Raw genomic sequence first — 18,932 nt, 5'->3', positions numbered from 1 at the left:
TCCCTCTCTATATATATATATATATATATATATATATATATATATATATGCTCGTCTTTCTCTTTGCGGGGGATTTTTTTTAGAGAGAGGAGAAAAAACACAAAGAAAATTTGGAATTACATATTGGAGATTTTAATTTGGGATTTTTGAATAGAAAATAGAGATTCTTGATCGTGAGATTTTTGAATAGAAAACAGTCGAATTTTATGGGAATGATCGTTTAAGTGCAAAGTCCCAGACACTTTTGTTTGATTTGAAATCATAAAAAGGGCCTTCGTTCTAGTTTGGTTCAGACATCCTCGGTTAGATACGTAATCCAAACTCGTGCTTGAGAATGTGGAAGCTCGCTATTTCTTCGCTCGTCTGTCTCGGAATCGCCGCATTCGAAAAGGTAAATTTCTCTTTCATGACTGCTTATTCCTTTCATTTGTCGAGATGCGATTTGGCGTTGTGTGTTAGTTTGCACCTTTTTCTTTGGTTTGGTTCTTTTGAGTTTTGACAGTAAATAGAAGTCAAATGCTAGCGGAGTCATTGCTTGGTGGTTATGTTTTGGCTTTTGAAACTGCTGGTTCGTTCTGATTCTTTGAAGCTAGCTAAGTTTTGTTTCGTTCGCCGAAATTAGCTTGGGTGTTGATGTATTTTGAGTAAACCGGTTGCTTTGTTTAATTCTCCTTGATTCTCCCTCATGTCCCTGTTAATCCCTTTTCTATTTAGTTAAATATGGACATTTGTTTTCCTGTTCTGTTGGTTTGGTTTAATTTGTTCAGCAAGCATGTTCAATTAACTCTAGTGATCGATTATAAGCGTTTTGAACGGCCTTTGTCATCCTTAAAATAGAAATCGAAATATCGATTTGGGATCATGTAAATATCTATTAATCGCTTGATACTTTAAAGTTATTAAGGTAGTGTAAGAGGGTATAAGTAAAATAGAAAAAAAATGATATCTAAAGTATGCAAGTAATTTTAGTGTTAATGTGATGATATTGCGAACAATCACGTCCGTTTACTAGTACTAAATAAAAGCATAGTACTGTTTAAAACTAATTAAAATGATTCTTGTTAACAGCAAAAAAATTTATATATATTTTAGACACTTATATTGGACCTTATTAATTATTACAAATTGTGATTGTTTTTTTTTTCTTTTCTTATCTGCAAGAGCATGGAAATAAATAAAAAGAATGATAGTGAATCTCTTTGTTATATTATAGTGGAGTAATGTGACGCCTTTTGTTTGCTACTGCCTTTCATAAAAAAAATAATAGAAAAAAATAAAAAATGGGAATGTCTAGTTTCTGTGAAATTAATCAGTTCAAAAAATTGCACCCTTTGTTCATTCAATGTTAAGTCACAAGTTTAAAGAGTCTTAGTTAGATGGGTTTAGATGATGATTTCCCTTCTTCGTCTTTTTATCTTTGTATGTTCATTGATATCATTTTTGTCTAGCTAAGAGTTTTCTATTTTTTTTTTTACGAATGATATATCCTAATCGTGATGGCTGTCTACGATTGTCTTCTCCTTGGGATATATTTCTTTACATGTTGTGTTTGGAAGTGTATCGATTTTATACTCATGCATATCCCTTTGAATGATCCATATATTTTCCTTCATTTCCCTTAGTTATTTGTTTAATCATGTGTTCATTGGACATTTTATCTCCTCCGTATGTAACGATCCAAAAAAAATTAAATAAATAGGTACTGAAGGTGATTTAATTATTAATTAAAAATCTGAAATTTTAAGGGCATAATGGTCCTTTCGTGTATTAATTAAATAAACAAGATTTGTATTAATTTAATTTAAATCCTGTTTGACTAAGTCTTGAATTTAGTCTCCTAATCCTAATAGCTCTCTCCGTCTCTGTCTCTCTCTCTCTCACGCTTCTTTACTCTCTCTCTCGAGTTCTCTATCTCTCTCACGTTATTGTGCCAAACACAAACAAAAAAAAACAGAGAATACATCAAGAATTATTCACACTTGAAGAACTCACAAGAATTTTTAAGTAAAAGACAAAGTAATCAAAACGTCAAGGCTAAGAGAGGTTCGTCGAGTGAGGTGTACGTTGAAGTAATCTGGGCGTGATTTGGAGGAGTTCCCGGGCAGCAACTTCACTCTTGAACAACATCAAAAGGTATGGGTTTCTTCTCTCTTGGATCCTTTCCCAAGAGGCCCCTTACGATTCAAACTATTCACCTCGAAACTAAGGTTGTTCCCCGTTGCATGTCCCTGTCACTAGCTTCCTATGATCTTAGGTTGGGTATTCTTGTTGGTAGAATTTAGGGATACTTGTTTGTGGTGATGATCTCGTTTCGAGTATGTGTTAATGACTATGTGTTTATATTTTGTGTCTTTTGGGAATATGAATGTAAATACGTATGTATTTGTGCAAGATTGTGATCATGACTTTGAGTTTTTCTTTAGCAATTAGAGGCTCTTAAAATCGTGATATTCATATGGTTGAAATGCTAGAAATTCTAGTTAAAACAAATGATCAAATCATCCCTCTAAACTTGTCTTAACAACCTTAACGAATGTATAAGAAACAAATGCTAAATTAACTCGTAAAAATGATGCACAAAATTGTGGAGTAATTTTCCTATATCTGGAGATAAGTTGTAGATGAATTCTGGAAATTTTGAACAAAAAAAATAAATAAAAATAGGTGAGGTCTGCAGGGATCGAACCCGAGACCTCACCAAAGTAATCCTTAATAAATAATAAAAAAAATGTGTCAGGCGGGGCTCGAACCGGGGGCTGGGGACCAGCGAAATTCGCAAAGAAAAAAAAAATTGGGGCTGGGGGAAATCGAACCCTTGGCCCCTGTATTGCGCGGAAAAAAAAGAGAAAGAAATGGGGGCTGGGGGAATCGAACACGCGACCTGGGGAAGGAGGAGGAGGAAATTAATTTAGAAAATAAATGGGAGGAGTGGTATTCGAACCCACGACCTCCAGCTACGCGCGAAAGAAAGTTAAAAATAGGGAAAAGTAGACACGAGGCGTGGGAATCGATCCCATGACCTCAAGGCTGAATGATGGGGGAAATTAATTAAGAAAAGAAGTGAGGCTGTGGGGATGCGATCCCACAACCTCACTGTTGCTCGCCCCATTTAAATAAATTAAATATAGAGGGGCTGTGGGGGTTCGAACCCATCACCTCACAGCCTCCTCAGCGAATTTTTTTTTTAAAAAAATAATAATAAAATTAAAAATAACAATAATAATAATAATAAGGGGGGCTGCGGGGGTTCGAACCCACAACCTCTCTATTGTAGCAAATTTAATTCTAGAAATCAAAGGGGTTGTGGGGGCTCGAACCCCCAACATTTCGGTTAATTAAAAGTAAAATTAAAATTGAAAATTAACTTTTTCATGTAAATGTTGAGATTTAATTTAGAATTCTAATTAAAATAGAAAATTAATTCTTTCATGTAAATGTTGAGATTTAAATTAGAATTTTAATTAAAATAGAAAATCAACTCTTTCATGTAAATGTTGATATTTAATTTAGAATTCTAATTAAAATAGAAAATTAATTCTTTCATGTAAATGTTGAGATTTAATTTAGAATTCTAATTAAAATAGAAATTTTACTCTTTCATGTAAATGTCGAGATTTAATTTAGAATTCTAATTAAAATAGAAAATTTAATTATTTCATGTACATGTTGAGATTTAATTTAGAATTCTAATGTTATGAATATTAGAAATAAAATCAATTAAAAATATAAATGATATCCAAGTGATTCAAGATTTGGGTTCCCGTGCCCGAACCTCCGTATTAATACATAAGTCATACGTGAGTAAAATATTCAAGAATAATGCCATCTACTTAGATCAAAAATCAAGATCTTGGCATATATGCAAGATACATAAGTCTTGTAATACATAATCTTAGGAAAGTAAGAATCACTTAGCGAACTATGAATGAAGACCCATGGCTTGTATGTATAGACACATAAGTCTAACATGCGTTCAACAATAAGTGAACCTAAGCTATACGTAATGAAGTGATGAATCTTAGGAGGGTTAAGTACGAGTGTAAGATACATTAAATGGCCAAGTGCATTGGCATATGATGAGATGAACTATGAAATGAAGAAATGAACATTCACGTAATAAGAGGTGAGTAACTATGAAAAACAAAGGTGCTAATAATGAAGAATGTGGTGACAATCATGAGGTGAGGATAATGTATATGATGAGAGCAATCTCAAATGAGCCTAAGTAAATGTTACCAATACGTACTCATCAATGAGAGTGTAAGATAATGAAGAGACCAGTCTCTATGAACACTCTAATGAAAATATTGAGTTTAAAACACTTAATACTAATGATGAGATGAGAAATTATCTATTGAGCTATGATGTCCTCATACTAGAAGCCAGCTTCCATGATGTATGAGTTGAAATATAATGGAACTTTTCACTGAGCACCGATAGGCTAGCTATGACCGGTGATGCCTTCTTTCGGGAAGGGCGAAGGTTCACGTAACTCTCATGAGATGAGACTGTTTGGCATGCCGGGTATGGGTCTCCATACATCTCCTAGTCTTTGAACCGATACTGCCAATATAGGGATCTGGCGGGGTTAAATTCCCATATACGCTAGCATGTTATTGAGTCACTTTGGCCAGTGATTCCACCTCTTTTCGGTGTGGGGGAGACACTGGATTTCATGATGCTCACATGATCTATGTCTGTTAAAGTTAAAGGTCCCAATGAATGAATGAGGTCAGCCTCAAATGAATCATATGAAGAGATGCATGATACCAAAGGTGTTAGGATAGGATAATCAAAAGGTGAACTAGATTCAGGTAATGGCATTAGGTTATTCCTGATCATTGCACAGCAAACCCGATGAAAGTCTTAACTACATCCTAGGTATAGCTGGTGTTCGCACTGGCCTATGAATGAACTGAAGTGAAATACGTATGAATGAATGAAGAAGACTTTGTGTTTTCTAAAGAAGGCTCCCTAGTTGAGGTCCCATATGTTGAGCCCTCATTTTGGAAAGTCTTAATGTCAAGTCCATGATAACAAGGTCTCATAGTATATGAATGAATAATATGAAAGAAGCTATGTGTTATCTGTTATGTGCTATGATATGTGCTATATGAAGATGTTATGTGTTGTGTGTAATACGATAATTATAATGATGCATGTCACTCTCATGGTATAACTTTCCCAATCTCAATTTGGAAAGTCCACTGACTTGACTTCCAAAAATCATGTCGTTAGGAAAGAGCTATTCTTTCTCATGCATATCCCTGGTGTGTGCTTGCATATACCCATACTTAGTACAAGTGTGTACTAATTCCATACAAACATCTACTTTTAGGTGCAGGCACAGGTGGGCGGTAGAGCTACAGGTTCGTTGTTGCAGCTATCCGGACGTCAGCATTCATCCGGAGTTTGGTAGGTACTTATGCTTTCGAGGATGCTGCTGTTTTACATTCTAGCGTAGTTTTAGAGTTGAGCTAGTGGAGCATGTCCCACTAGGGTTTCTGTCCTGTTTTGGTTCAGACTTTGTATTGGTGCTATTTTGGCCGTTATACAATTAATACTTAATGAATTATTTCTTTCAGTTGCTTATCTCTTTAATGTTAGATGGTTGATGATGAACAATTACGAAATATTAAGAATGTTTAGCAAGTATGTTTAAAGAATCAAAAATTTCAAATTTTCCGCTAAATTAACCTATGTAAAGTAAGAATGACGTAAGTAAGCTTGTTGCGACCTCTGAGAGGTCAACGACACCGGTCTCGTCTGGGGTCTAGATTCCAGTCGTGACAAAGTTGGTATCAGAGTCCTAGGTTAAATTCAGAGAATAATGAGTTCACATCAACCACATTTAGTAGTTTGTAAGTCATGGTAGTGAAGTGCACCACTATCCTGGATTAGAGATTGCATGATGCGTAGGAAAAATTTCCCTTCTTCTGATCTTATCGTGCTTTTCCTAATGTCTGAATTCTTGGTGTTATGAATGTGTATAACATCAATCCTTGTCGTTTTCAGAGAATGAACACTTGGAGAACTAAGGGTCTGAGGACGGGAGCAGCAGCAGCTAGGGGTAATCAGAATCCACCCCAGGCTCCAGCTGAAGGAGTGGTCATGCCGGTTAACCCAGCTGGGTTGACTGATGCTGAGGTGAGGGCATCTCTAGCCTAGATAGCACAGGACTTCACGATGCAGGCTCAGGCTATGACTACCCAAGTCAACCGGCAGGATATTCAGAGGAAGAACCCACTGGTTCGCAGCATGGCTGACAGACTGTGAGATTTCACGAGGATGAATCCTCCTATATTCGCAGGGGCTAAGACTTCAGAAGATCCTCAGGAGTTTATTGACGAGGTGCAGAAGATCCTGGTGGCCATGGGGGCCACTGATATTGAGAAGGCTGATCTGGCTTCCTACCAGCTCAAGGATGTTGCACAAACTTGGTGCAAGATGTGGCAAGATAGTCGTTTCCTAGGTGGAGTGCCAATCACATGGGAGCTGTTCAAGACAACATTTCTGGAGAGATTCTTCCCCAGAGAGATGAGGGAGGCCAAGGTTGAAGAGTTCATCAACCTTAAACAAGGCTCTATGACGGTCAGGGAGTATTCCCCGAAGTTTGTGAAGCTATCAAGGTATGCTACTTCCCTGGTTTCTAAATGCAGGGATGAGATGAGCAGGTTCCTCACAGGAATCAATGGAGACCTGGAGGAGGAGTGTCGGTCTGTGATGCTCCATAATAATATGGACCTTTCTAGGTTAATGGTGCATGTCCAGCAGGTAAAGGACAGCCGCAAGAGGAGAGGTGTTCGTGATGTTAGGAGGCCTAGGCCTCAAGATCAGGCAGGTCCCAACCATGGAGGCCATAGAAACAATTTTGGCGTCCGTGAGCAGCCCATATTCAAGAAGGGGAAACAAAGTTCTTGGAATTCTAACCCTCGGAGGAATACAACACCTAGAAAAGGCAGACCAGAACTCAAGAGGGGCAATGGAGGTGAGATGCAGCGTCCAAAGAAGACCTGCTAAGTGTGGCCGAGCTCACAGTGGAGAATGCAGACAGGGCACTAATGCCTGCTTCGGTTGTGGTAAGAGTGGACACATGGTCAGAGGCTGTCCACAGAACAGAGGTCAGGCTGGAGGTAATGCTCAGCCTAGGACTAACCCACAGAGTGCAGTTGTAGCCGAGCCCCCCAAGAGGAACAGATTTTTTGCACTGAAGGGCAGAGAGGAGCAGGAGAAGTCCGCTGATGTGGTCACAGGTATGCTGCAAGTATTCTCAACTTCTGTTTATGCTTTACTTGATCCAAGGTCTACCTTTTCCTTTGTGACTCCTCTGTTTGCCCTTACTTTTGAAAAACTACCTGAAGTTTTGCATGATCCTATAGTGGTTAGTACGCCTTTAGGAGAAAATGTAAGAACTGATAGGGTATACAAGAATTGCCCAATAGTTGTAAGTGGTAAGACTATGTGTGCAAACTTGATTGAGTTACCCATGCATGATTTTGATATTATTCTTGGCATGGACTGGCTTCACAGTTGTTATGCTTGCTTGGACTGTCGTAGTAGAGTGGTGAGGTTTCGCTTCCCTAATGAAGAAGAGTTAGTCTGGGAGGGGTACAATTCAAATCATCCTAATCCCTTGATTTCAAATCTTAAGGCCAATAAAATGATGTCCAAGGGGTTATTATGTCATCTTGTGAGTGTTAAGGATTTAAATCATGACATTCCTTCCATAGACTCTGTGCCCGTTATGAATGAGTTCCTAGATGTGTTTCCTGAAGATTTGCCTGGAGTCCCTCCCCTTCGAGAGATTGACTTTGGTATCGACTTAGAACCCGATACTAAACCAATCTCAATTCCTCCTTATAGAATGGCTCCAGCAGAACTCAAAGAGTTGAAGTTGCAGTTAAAAGATCTCACTGATAAGGGTTTCATTCAGCCGAGCATATCCCCTTGGGGCGCTCCAGTGTTGTTTGTAAAGAAGAAAGAAGGGACCCTTAGAATGTGTATCGATTATCGGCAGCTCAACAAAGTCACTATAAAGAATAACTTTCCACTTCCCAGAATTGATGATTTGTTCTATCAGCTCCAAGGGTCTAGTTTCTTCTCTAAGATTGATCTTCGTTCAGGGAATCATCAGCTTAGGGTTAGGGATGGAGATGTCCCAAAAACAACTTTTCGTACCCGTTATGGTCATTATGAGTTTTGGTTATGTCATTTGGTCTCACGAATGCACCTGCTGCATTTATGGATCTCATGAACAGAGTCTTCCGTGAATACCTTGACTCTTTCTTCATAGTATTCATTGATGACATTCTCATCTACTCTAAGACCAAGGAAGAGCATGAACAGCATTTGAGACTAACCTTGCAGGTACTTAGACAGCATCAGTTGTATGCCAAATTCAGCAAGTGTGAATTCTGGCTGAGATCAGTGACCTTCCTGGGCCATGTTGTGTCCGATCAAGGTGTAGAAGTGGACCCCAGGAAGACTGAAGCTGTTAAGAACTGGCCAAAACCTCTTACTCCCACTGATATTCATAGCTTTCTAAGATTGGCTAGTTACTACTGCAGATTTGTGGAGGGTTTTTCTTCCATTGCTTCCCCACTTACAACTTTGACGAAGAAGAAAGCCAAGTTTGAATGGACAGAGACTATTGAGAAGAGTTTCCAGGAACTCAAGGACAGACTCACTTCAGCCCCGGTCCTTATTCTACCTAAGTTTGGTGAGAATTACACGATTTATTGTGATGCATCTAGGGTTGGTTTGGGTTGTGTTCTCATGCAGGCTGGTAAGGGGATAGCCTATGCTTCCAGACAGCTCAAGGTTCATGAGAAGAATTATCCCACTCATGACCTGGAGTTGGCAGCTGTGGTGTTTGCACTGAAGCTGTGGAGGCATTATATGTATGGAGTACTCATAGATGTGTTCACAGACCTTAAGAGTCTTCAGTATGTGTTCACACAGAGAGAGTTGAATCTACGCCAGCGCAGATGGTTGGAGCTGTTGAAGGATTATGACATGAATGTTCACTACCATCAAGGTAAGGCTAACGTTGTGGCTGATGCCTTGAGAAGGATGAGCATGGGGAGTACAGCCCACGTTGAGAATGAGAAGAAGGAGCTGGTGAAAGAGGTACACGGACTGGCCAGACTAGGTGTGCGGTTGGTTGACTCTACTAGTGGAGGTGTTTCAGTTCACCCTAGTCCTGAATCATCCCTGATAGTTGAATTCAAAAAGGGTCAGCATCTTGATCCTGTGTTGATGGAGCTGAAGGACTCAGTGTTGTTAAAAATGAATGAGTCTTTCGCTTTGGGAGATGATGGCATACTTAGATACCAGAACCTGTTGTGTGTACCAGATGTAGATGATTTACGGACCAGGATTGTGGCAGAGGCCCATGGTTCCAGATATTCCATACATCCAGGTTCCACCAAAATGTATCATGATCTTAAGTAGATTTATTGGTGGGATGGCATGAAAAAGGATATTGCAGACTATGTGGCTAAGTGTCCTAATTGTAAGTAGGTTAAGGCAGATCATCTTAAGCCTGGTGGTCTGACTCAGATTATTGAGGTTCCGACTTGGAAATGGGAGGCCATTAATATGGACTTCGTGGTTGGTATTCCGAGGACTAAGAGGCAGCATGACTCCAAATGGGTTATTGTGGACAGATTGACTAAGTCTGCCCACTTTATCCCTGTGAAGTCTACTTACAGAGCCGAGGATTATGCGAGACTCTACATTGATGAGATTGTGAGATGGCATGGGATTCCTTTGTCTATCATTTCAGATAGAGGAGCTCAGTTTACTTCACATTTTTGGAGATCTTTCCAGAAAAGCTTGGGCACGCAGGTGAAACTTAGCACTGCCTTTCATCCTCAGACAGACACCATTCATACATTGGAGGATATGTTGAGAGCGTGTGTGATTGACTTTAGAGGTAACTGGGATGACCATCTGCCTTTGATAGAGTTCTCGTATAATAATAATTATCACTCCAGCATTGGGATGGCACCGTTTGAGGCATTGTATGGTAGGATGTGTAGATCTCCAGTTGGGTGGTTCGAGGTTGGAGAGTCATCCATTTTGGGTCAAGAGATCATTCAAGAGGCCTGTTGACACCCAATTTGGACCCTCCATGATAGGAATTAACTTTCGAGCTTCATAATTTTGTAACTTTTTGAAATAATTAGTTTTATTAAATTCAAGTATTTTTGTTTCAAGTCATATTAAATTATTTTTTTTGTTATTTTTATAAATTTTAAATGATTGATATATTTATATAATTTTATAAATATTTGAAAGTTGCAAGAGATTTTATATTTTTTGTAAGTGTTTAATCAATTACTATTAAATTATAGTTACAATTTTGATTTAATTAATGTGCAACTAAATTAATCTTTCTATAATCGAGACTAACTATTTTATTTCGTTAAGATTGAGAAGCTCCTAAATTAATCCATCTCATTTAGACTTAGCCGAATTTGCGATTCAAATTCAATTTGGTTAAGTTTATAACCTTAGTTGGCAAATTCCAATTCGATTTGGCTAAATTATTAATTCCTTAGGCCATCTCAAGGCCAAATTTTAGGCCTTCTCCTCATTCAGCTGATCCAATTCACCCTTTCCTCGGCTCAATTCATTTCCAGTTTTAACATTTACTCCAGCCCCACTTTAATACCCATTTTATTTTAAATTCCAGCCCACTTTCATATTACTATACCCATTTCCAGCAAACAAGCAGCAACGAAAACACACTAAATGGCCCCGTTTCTTCTTCACACTGCAAAACCCGAGCTCCAGTGAACCCGACCCAGCCTGCGTCGTCCTCTCCTCTCTTCCTTATCCTTTCAGATCGCAAATCGTACAAGAACATCCTTGAATGAGAGACAAGTGTTGCGATCTTGATACCTCAATCGTCCTTCTCAAGAATCAAGCATTCCAAATCATTTTTATGTTGGATTAGTACGCGTTCTAGCTGTGTTGCCTTATCCTCTGAAGAATTTCAGATTACCCACATTCCCACATCGTTTTCCCCCTCAATTTCAGCCCAGAAGTTGCCCTATATAAACCCTCTTCATTCATTGTTTAAGGGGGGGATTTTTGAAACGAGAGAGTACCCCATAGAGGTTTGGGAAATCTTGTTTCAATAGTTTAATTTTTGTGGTTTTCCGAGTTGATAAAGGTGGTGGAATCATTTTCTTTACTCGTCGTTTCAGTTCGCTGCCCGGAATGAGGTAAATTCTTTCTTAGCTTTGTTTTGTTTAATTCCCAACTCTTTTATGCTTTCTATTTATTTGGTGTTCTTAGCTTTGTTTTAGTTTTCCTATGTTATACTTTGGTTTAACATCTTAAGCAACCAGTAATGTTTTCTGTATTCTCACTGTTATGATTTTGTTATAAATTTTCCTAGCATCTTTGGTGTTTTGTTTGTGTTTCTTATCCGAGATTAGTTTTAAGTCTATTGTATCTTGCATTTAGTTCTTGCATTTGTTCTTGTAAACAATAAGCATTTGTATTCGTATGTGCATTTATTAGAAATGTCAAATATATTAGTTTAGGTTCTCTATTAAGAGTTGTTTTGATTGAAAGTTACATTGTTCGAGTGTTTCCTTTAGTCTGGTGGCTCTGTTGCTCATGTTCTTCACTGTTGATACTTGTTCAAGTTTTAGGTTGTTAATTTGTTTTGGTATAGTTTTGAGTTCCTTTTGTAATTGTTACCTCAAACTTGTTTTCTTCAAATCTGTGAGTTCCTTGTAGATATAGTTTTGGGAACCATACTATAGCTTTTTCTTAAATTTTGAAAAATGTTTTCAAATGACTGCTTCATGAGTTTTAATTTTCTAGAATTCCTAAGCTGACCATATTGGAAATTGTTCGCTCACTCTTGTGTTCCCTGTTAAATTTTTCGTTGTTCTCCCTAGTTCTCGTATCTTTTCCCTTGCATCTGTTTCACAAAGCATCGCGTCTATTTGATCTGCTGCTTGCCTGAACAATTGTTCTAACAAGCTTTCGTGCACTCGTAACCGAATGAAACTTGGATATTTTGCTTGAACCTTCATGTGTTGTTTTTTTTTTTTTTACTAAATTTTCATATACAAACAGATTGTTCACTTTTTTTTCCTTTTTTTTTTAAAAAAAAATTATGAGGAGTTTAAGTCCTAGGAAGCTACTTAGTAAATCTGCAAAAATCCTTTCTTCATACCTCTCAACTTCTTAAATGCTTTGAATCATAATACGATACTATTAATTGTTTTCNAGTTCAAAAGAGCTGAAATGAGAGACAAGAAAAATTGGGTTAAAACCCGTAACTCAGCAACAGCAATAGCCTTGAAAAGGCTAAAAAATGATAATTTGTTGGACTCTCAAAAGTCGATTTTTGCAGCAGTTTCAGCAGTCCTTTAAGGGCTGGAAATTGCACTTTTTTGGACTTAAAGGTTCACAAATTGCATCAGCAGCAGCAATTTGCAGCAGCCAAATAAAGGCTGAAAGTTTGGGCGAAAATCCTAGTTTTCCTTCATCTTGTTTATTATCGTGTTGTTTAGTTTAGTTTCTCTTTATCTCTTATTATTGTGATGTGTTCGTTAAATTTTTTATTTATTAATTACTATTAACTTAGATGAATCCTTTGGAGGTTTTCAAATGGCTATTCTATTTCGCTAAATGTCTACTTTAAGTTTTCGAAACTTATTTTTAAGTTAAATAGCTTAAGCTTATTAGAATAACTTGAGAACCTTTTATGTTCTTTCATAGTTATTAAAAAGCTTTGAATCCATGTTTACGAATTTGAACTAACCATTTAGTTCAAATTTTTGAATAGGATAAAATTGTTAAGTTTCTTAAACTAAATTAGTTGTCTCTTAATTTAACTTATAACTTTGTATGAATGACTTGAGGATCTTTAATATCCTCTCATAGTTGTTGAACAAAGTCTTGTAATCCATGTTTATGTGTTGAATTATTTGTATGGTTCAAAATATGAATATGGATAAAAGTTTTAAGTCTTAGGATTATTCTTGAGATCTTGCAAAATATCAAGAGATTTTCATCTAAATTTTCAACAAGAATTTTTTGAGTGGTTTGAAATAAATAAATAATATTTTTCAACTATTCTTAAGTTTTTCTTAAAAATTAGCAAACTTTAAAATCCGTCGGTCAACCGCGTGGTAGCGGATTCTAAGGTGCCTAAACCCTTCCTTAGAGAATTACTTGAACACTTACCCAACTCTGTTTTTATTTTAAAATTCATTTTAAATGGTTTTCTTAATTTTTCCTAGAAAATTAAGTGGCGACTCCTAAAATTCAACATTTTCCAAAAACTCTTCCAAAATTGCCAAAGTTGCGAAATCGACTTCGAAACCCTTTTCAGTTATCGAAATCGGGTCGTAACAGAAATGGCGACTCCGCTGGGGAATCATCTAGGTTCTAACCAAAAGGATTTTATTGTTTGGCTAAATATTATTGAATTAATTGTTATTTGATGCAATTATGTATTTAAATTTTGATTATTAACTATTACTTTGCATTCATGGCATCTTCTGATATTATACAGTATATTAAAGAATGGTTTGCGGAACCGCAGCCAGAGTTTTTATACTCAACCTTTTTCGGAATGATCAATAATTTATTGGTTTGTCATGCGTCCAATGGTTATCATGAATTTCAGCCTAAGTTGTCCGCTTAGGTTCTCGGTCCTTCAAAAGCCACTCTTAGTCAACTAAGTTAGAGCCAAAAAAAAACCATCTTTTAGGTGCATTAACCTAAGATGACTCAATACCCAAGGCGTATTGAGTCCATTAGAAGACCACCTTGAGTCTAATTGACCCCCGGTCAATATAAGGCGATCATCCAATTATTTGTTAAATTTGAAGGATATGTATGTTGATTTGTAAGTACCATTGTCCTTTTGGATTGGGGTTTTTTATTTTATTAGGTAGTTTCTTTGTTTAATTCAAGTGAAGATACTCTTCATCAAGAAGTAATTCAAAAGCATCAAGAAGTTCGGGAATGAAGATTCATATGGAAGCTTAGCTTAGTTATCATTGTACCCCTACGTGGGACTAATATTTATTTCTCTTTCCTCTATTGTGTATCCCTATTTATTTTATTTATAAGTTTTGTATAAATATTTTTGGACAATGGAACGATTTACAAATAATATACACATCCTTCAAACGTTAGGCTTACCTTTGGCTTAAAAGGTCACATGTATGTTAGGAGGCGTTATATATTGTTGGTGTTAATTTTTACAAATTTTGTTTCATTTGTGCTCATTTGACCTATGTGTTTATATACATATGTTTTTGCTTTAAGCATAATTGGTCCATTATTCTATTCCAATGTTTTAGAACATCAATCCGATTTTCAGACCTTCCAAAATACTATAACTCCATTACCAAAATACGTTCAAATTACTCAAGTTTTAGGTTCAGTAGAGCTTTAAAAAATTATTAGGTCATCATGCAAATTCATGTTGACCTCGTTATTTCTTGAAAATTATTTTCCACACCTACTAGCGGCGTCACTAAACATTCCTTCAGTTTCAAGCAAATATCAAGACGCTTTCCTTTCTCCGAAAGAGATTTCCAATTGAACCAAAACCCTTTTCTTTCGTTAAATTTCAGTTCAAAATAAACAAATTTTTCCATTTGATCATTTTCTAGAAACTCATCTTCATCGAATTTTGGACTAGTTTGTTTAAAACAAAACACATGTTATTTGTTTTATGTGTTACTTTGGTTGATTATTATGATTAGTGGACTAACTTTCTTATTTTTGAGTTGTTTCAGAAGGAGAGACTGATTTGTGTTGGTAATCAAACTTGCTCACTTCACCAAAGTACCCGCTGGCAGAACATTCATATTTTACACGGTCTAAGGTCAAGGGAATCTCTACGGACTCTTCATTTCTTACTTGGACTACTAAAAAGACTCGTTCAAAAATGGATTCCACTATTCACACTGTTGCTTCGTCCGAAATGATCCCCACTTCATCGATCGCGGCCAATCCTAGTGCCTCGGTAGCAACAGAATCACCTATGGAGGTCATTGCTCGTCTAGAGCGACAAATTAGCACGCTGAATCTCCTGGTAGCTCAATACCAAGATGCTTCTCTGAATCAACCACCTGATGCTCGCGAAAGGGGGCCCATGCCACCTGTATATCCTACTTCGAGTGAGTTTCATCAAGGAGATCACTTTGCCACCTTTCAACAAACTCAAGGTGCCTCACTCACTAATTCAACTCAGGATACTCCTCTTGTATACACATTTGCTCCCCCAAAAGCTCCAACGGTGACACATCACACTCCGCCAGTGTGAACTTATGTCACTGCTCCACCCGTTACCAAGGCTCCAGAGTTTCACCGCCCAGATGTTAATCACGATATTGAAATTGAGGGGGGACGGAAAATCAATTGATGCTGAAATGATGAATAAGAAGATGAAAAGTTTGGAGGATTCTATGAGAGGTATTCGTGGGTTCGACACATTTTCTGAGGTTGAGTTGCCACCCGGTTACAAGATTCCAAAGTTTGAGAAGTTTAGTGGATCAGGAAATCCATTCTTTCACTTGAAAATTTACTGCGAAAAGTTGATTGGCGTTGGAAACAACGAAGGGATAAGAATCAAGTTGTTCAACCAAAGCCTAACTGGAAAAGCATTGGAGTGGTACTCTAAGCAAGATGTGACCAAATGGCGTACTTGGGATGATCTGGCGAATGCTTTTGTGGATTACTACAAGTTTCATGTTGAAATTGCTCCCGATAGAATTTCTATTACAAAGCTGAAACCCAAGTCGACTGAATGCTTTCGAGAATATGCCATTCGTTGGAGAGAAGAAGCTGCTAGGGTGCACCCACCTATGGAGGAATCAGAAATGATCACTTACTTCATTCAAGCTCAAGAATCAGAATACTATGAGCGAATGGTGACTATGGGTGGAAAGACATTTGCTGAAGTTATTAAGGCTGGAGAAATGATTGAAGACGGTCTCAAAACTGGCAGAATATGAGTTACGCCTCATCTCAATTTGCTAATAGAACCTATCAAATTGGTTCTTTTGGAAAGAAAAAGGAGAAAGAAGTTATGATGATAACGACCCGAGGAGCTACATCATATAACGGTCAACCACCTCCTGGCTATCCTAATTCACAATACTATGTTTGCAACAATCAAGCAACATTTCGTTCTCCACGACCAATGAAAATCCCCGAAACAATGCACCTCGTCCTAATTTTGAGAAAAAACCTGCTAGAGTCTTCACTCAATTGAGCGAGACACGAAGTCAACTTTTTGAGAGACTGAAAGAGGCGGGAATACTTCATCCAGTGGAAGCCAAGACTGTGAATACTTCAGCCGAGTGGTATGACCCAAGTAAGTGTTGTGCTTATCATTCAGGGGTTGTTGGTCATTATACCGAGAAGTGTATCACTCTCAAACACAAAATTCAAGATCTAATTGACAATGAGGTGGTAAAACTCGCTCAAGCTCCACCGAATATGAATACCAATCCGTTACCCAAGCATAAAGAGTAGTGGTTGACATGACCAGTTGCAAAGAAGAAGCAAGTTTCTTGAAGGTCGCACTTTTGGCAGCTTTTAGTCTTGCATTTAGAGTTTGTTATTTTATTTCTCTGTAATCGCACTTTTATCGCTTTATTACTTTGTAATCGTTTGTTTGGTTTAGATTTCCCTTTTAAGCATCTTTCACTTGTAATGAACTACGTCTGACCTGAATTCTCAAGCAGGAGATACGTAGGCGGCCTATGTCGGCTTCGGTCACCCCTTTATCCCTTTTAGTGTTTTCTTATACTCGAACTACGTTTGACCTGAATTCTCAAGAATGAGATACGTAGGCGGGCTATGTTGGCCTCGGTCATTTTTTTAGCTAAATTTTTTCTAGTCCTGTTAATCCTCGAGAGTTGGAACTACGTGTGACCTGATTCCTGTTCAATGGGATACGTAGGCGCCGCACTGGCTCGGTCATGTTCCCCGTAAGTTTTTCATTTCTCTTTATAATGAAAACTGGGGCAGATTTTGAGAGGATCTCAAAATTCATCAGAAAGAGAAATTTATTTAGTCCAGAATCAAGGATCACTTCAGAGTTGCAACTGGGGCAGAATTTTTGAGATTCACTCAAAAATTCAACTGAAAACTATAGAATTTCAAAGTTTATGTTATCTTTTAAACCGGGGCAGAATTTTTGATGAGTTCCTCAAAAATTCCATCAAGTGGCATTTCAAGACCAAACAAGTTTGTAATCCAGAAGGCAAAAGAGCATCAGGATGGCAAGACAAATCCAAAACGAATCAGTCTCTCAAAACTAAGAATTTTTCTTTGGATGCAGGAACTATAGAGTTACACACATCATTAGACCCACAGTGGCCTCATCATGACTCAGATGATTTCTACTCTTGATCATCTTTTAAAATTTTCATTTCAATTCACTGTGACTTACACATTTTATATTTTTACCAGATGGGATATATTGGCGCAAGGGTGATGATCATAAAACGTTATTCAAACCAATATAAGCTGAAAAACTTCATTTGAGAACTTATCTTTTACTTTGATAATTTTTGCTACTAATTACATCTGAGCTTTGCAGGTGTCGTCAAAGTTGGAGTCAAAATTTCAAGAGATCCTTTCAATTTTTAAAAGATCCGCCCAGACACTCACCAGACAAAGGACACACACTAGTCCTTATCCAAGAATTTTATTATGAAGGATTCCTGACACCAAGGAACCAATCCAAACTGACTTTTATCCTCTATTTTATTTGAAGAGTTTTTTTTTCTTCATTTTTCAAATCTCTCGTCTTTTTAAAGGCAAATTTTTCATTCTTTAAAAAATTCCTTTGAGTTTCAGGTTCGAACTACGTCAGACCTGATTTCTTGTTCCAGCAAGATACGTAGGCAATCCTATATAAGGATTCGGTCTTCCTAATGTTTCAAATTACAGGCCCCAGAGGAAACGGGGACAACTTTTGTAATAGTTCAAAATTATCCAAATCTTTGTTAAACTTCAAGTTTTAAAGATGACCTTTATCAAACCAATCTTCTCTTTACACGAAATTCCAGATTCAAAGTAGGGGCACATCTCGCGTGAGATCCCTAGTTGGCATTTAAAGTCTTCATTCAAAAGTTAAAAGTTCTCGATTTGTTCTTCCAGAATCTCGCGTTCTCTATGGATGCCAGATTGTCGTGACTCATTCAAAAGTCCTGACATTTATTAATTTTCCTGTTCTTGTCTAACAAATTTTTCATGAGCTCAGCGACGACAGAGTTGTAATGAAAACTAAAGAAATTATCAACTTCACAAACTACAAAAGTTGCTCAGATTACTCTGTTACAACCCGATTCTCTGATTTTGGAGTGTCACTTCCTTCAACGTGACACGTTATATTATTGGAGCGTCACTTTCTTCAACGTGACACGTTAAAATTTTTATTGGAGTGTCACTTCCTTCAATGTGACAAATTAATTTACTGTTGGAGCGTCACTTCCTTCAACGTGACACGTTAAATCATTATTGGAGTGTCACTTCCTTCAACGTGACACGTTAAATTATTATTGGAGACTCATTTCCTTCAACGTGACAAATTAAATTATTATTGGAGAGTCACTTCCTTCAACGTGACGCGTTAAATTATTATTGGAAAGTCACTTCCTTCAACGTGACACGCTAAATTAATTATTGGAGAGCACTTCCTTCAACGTGACACGTGAAATTATCATTGGAGCGTCACTTCCTTCAACGTGACACGTTAAATTATTATTGGAGAGTCACTTCCTTCAACGTGACACGTTAAATTATTATTGGAGAGTCACTTCCTTCAACGTGACACGTTAATTTATTATTGGAGCGTCACTTCCTTCAACGTGACATGTTAATTTATCATTGGAGCGTCACTTCCTTCAATGTGACACGTTAAATTA

At 37.4% G+C, this 18,932-nt stretch overlaps 1 protein-coding gene across 1 annotated transcript in view; it reads left to right on the top strand.

The window, feature by feature from the left end:
• LOC114074457 overlaps positions 1 to 6,276 on the top strand; it is an 11,546-nt gene extending 5,270 nt beyond the window's left edge. Inside the window, exons 2-3 of the mRNA XM_027912470.1 lie at positions 6,016 to 6,147; positions 6,193 to 6,276. Of these exons, the coding sequence (XP_027768271.1) occupies positions 6,016 to 6,147; positions 6,193 to 6,276 (216 nt within the window). The remainder of the gene's footprint in view (positions 1 to 6,015; positions 6,148 to 6,192) is intronic.
• Positions 6,277 to 18,932: the final 12,656 nt, after the last annotated feature.

This window comes from Solanum pennellii, chromosome 10 (assembly GCF_001406875.1).
Source record: "Solanum pennellii chromosome 10, SPENNV200".
Taxonomy (NCBI): domain Eukaryota; kingdom Viridiplantae; phylum Streptophyta; class Magnoliopsida; order Solanales; family Solanaceae; genus Solanum; species Solanum pennellii.
This window is presented reverse-complemented; position numbering and strand designations above follow the sequence as displayed.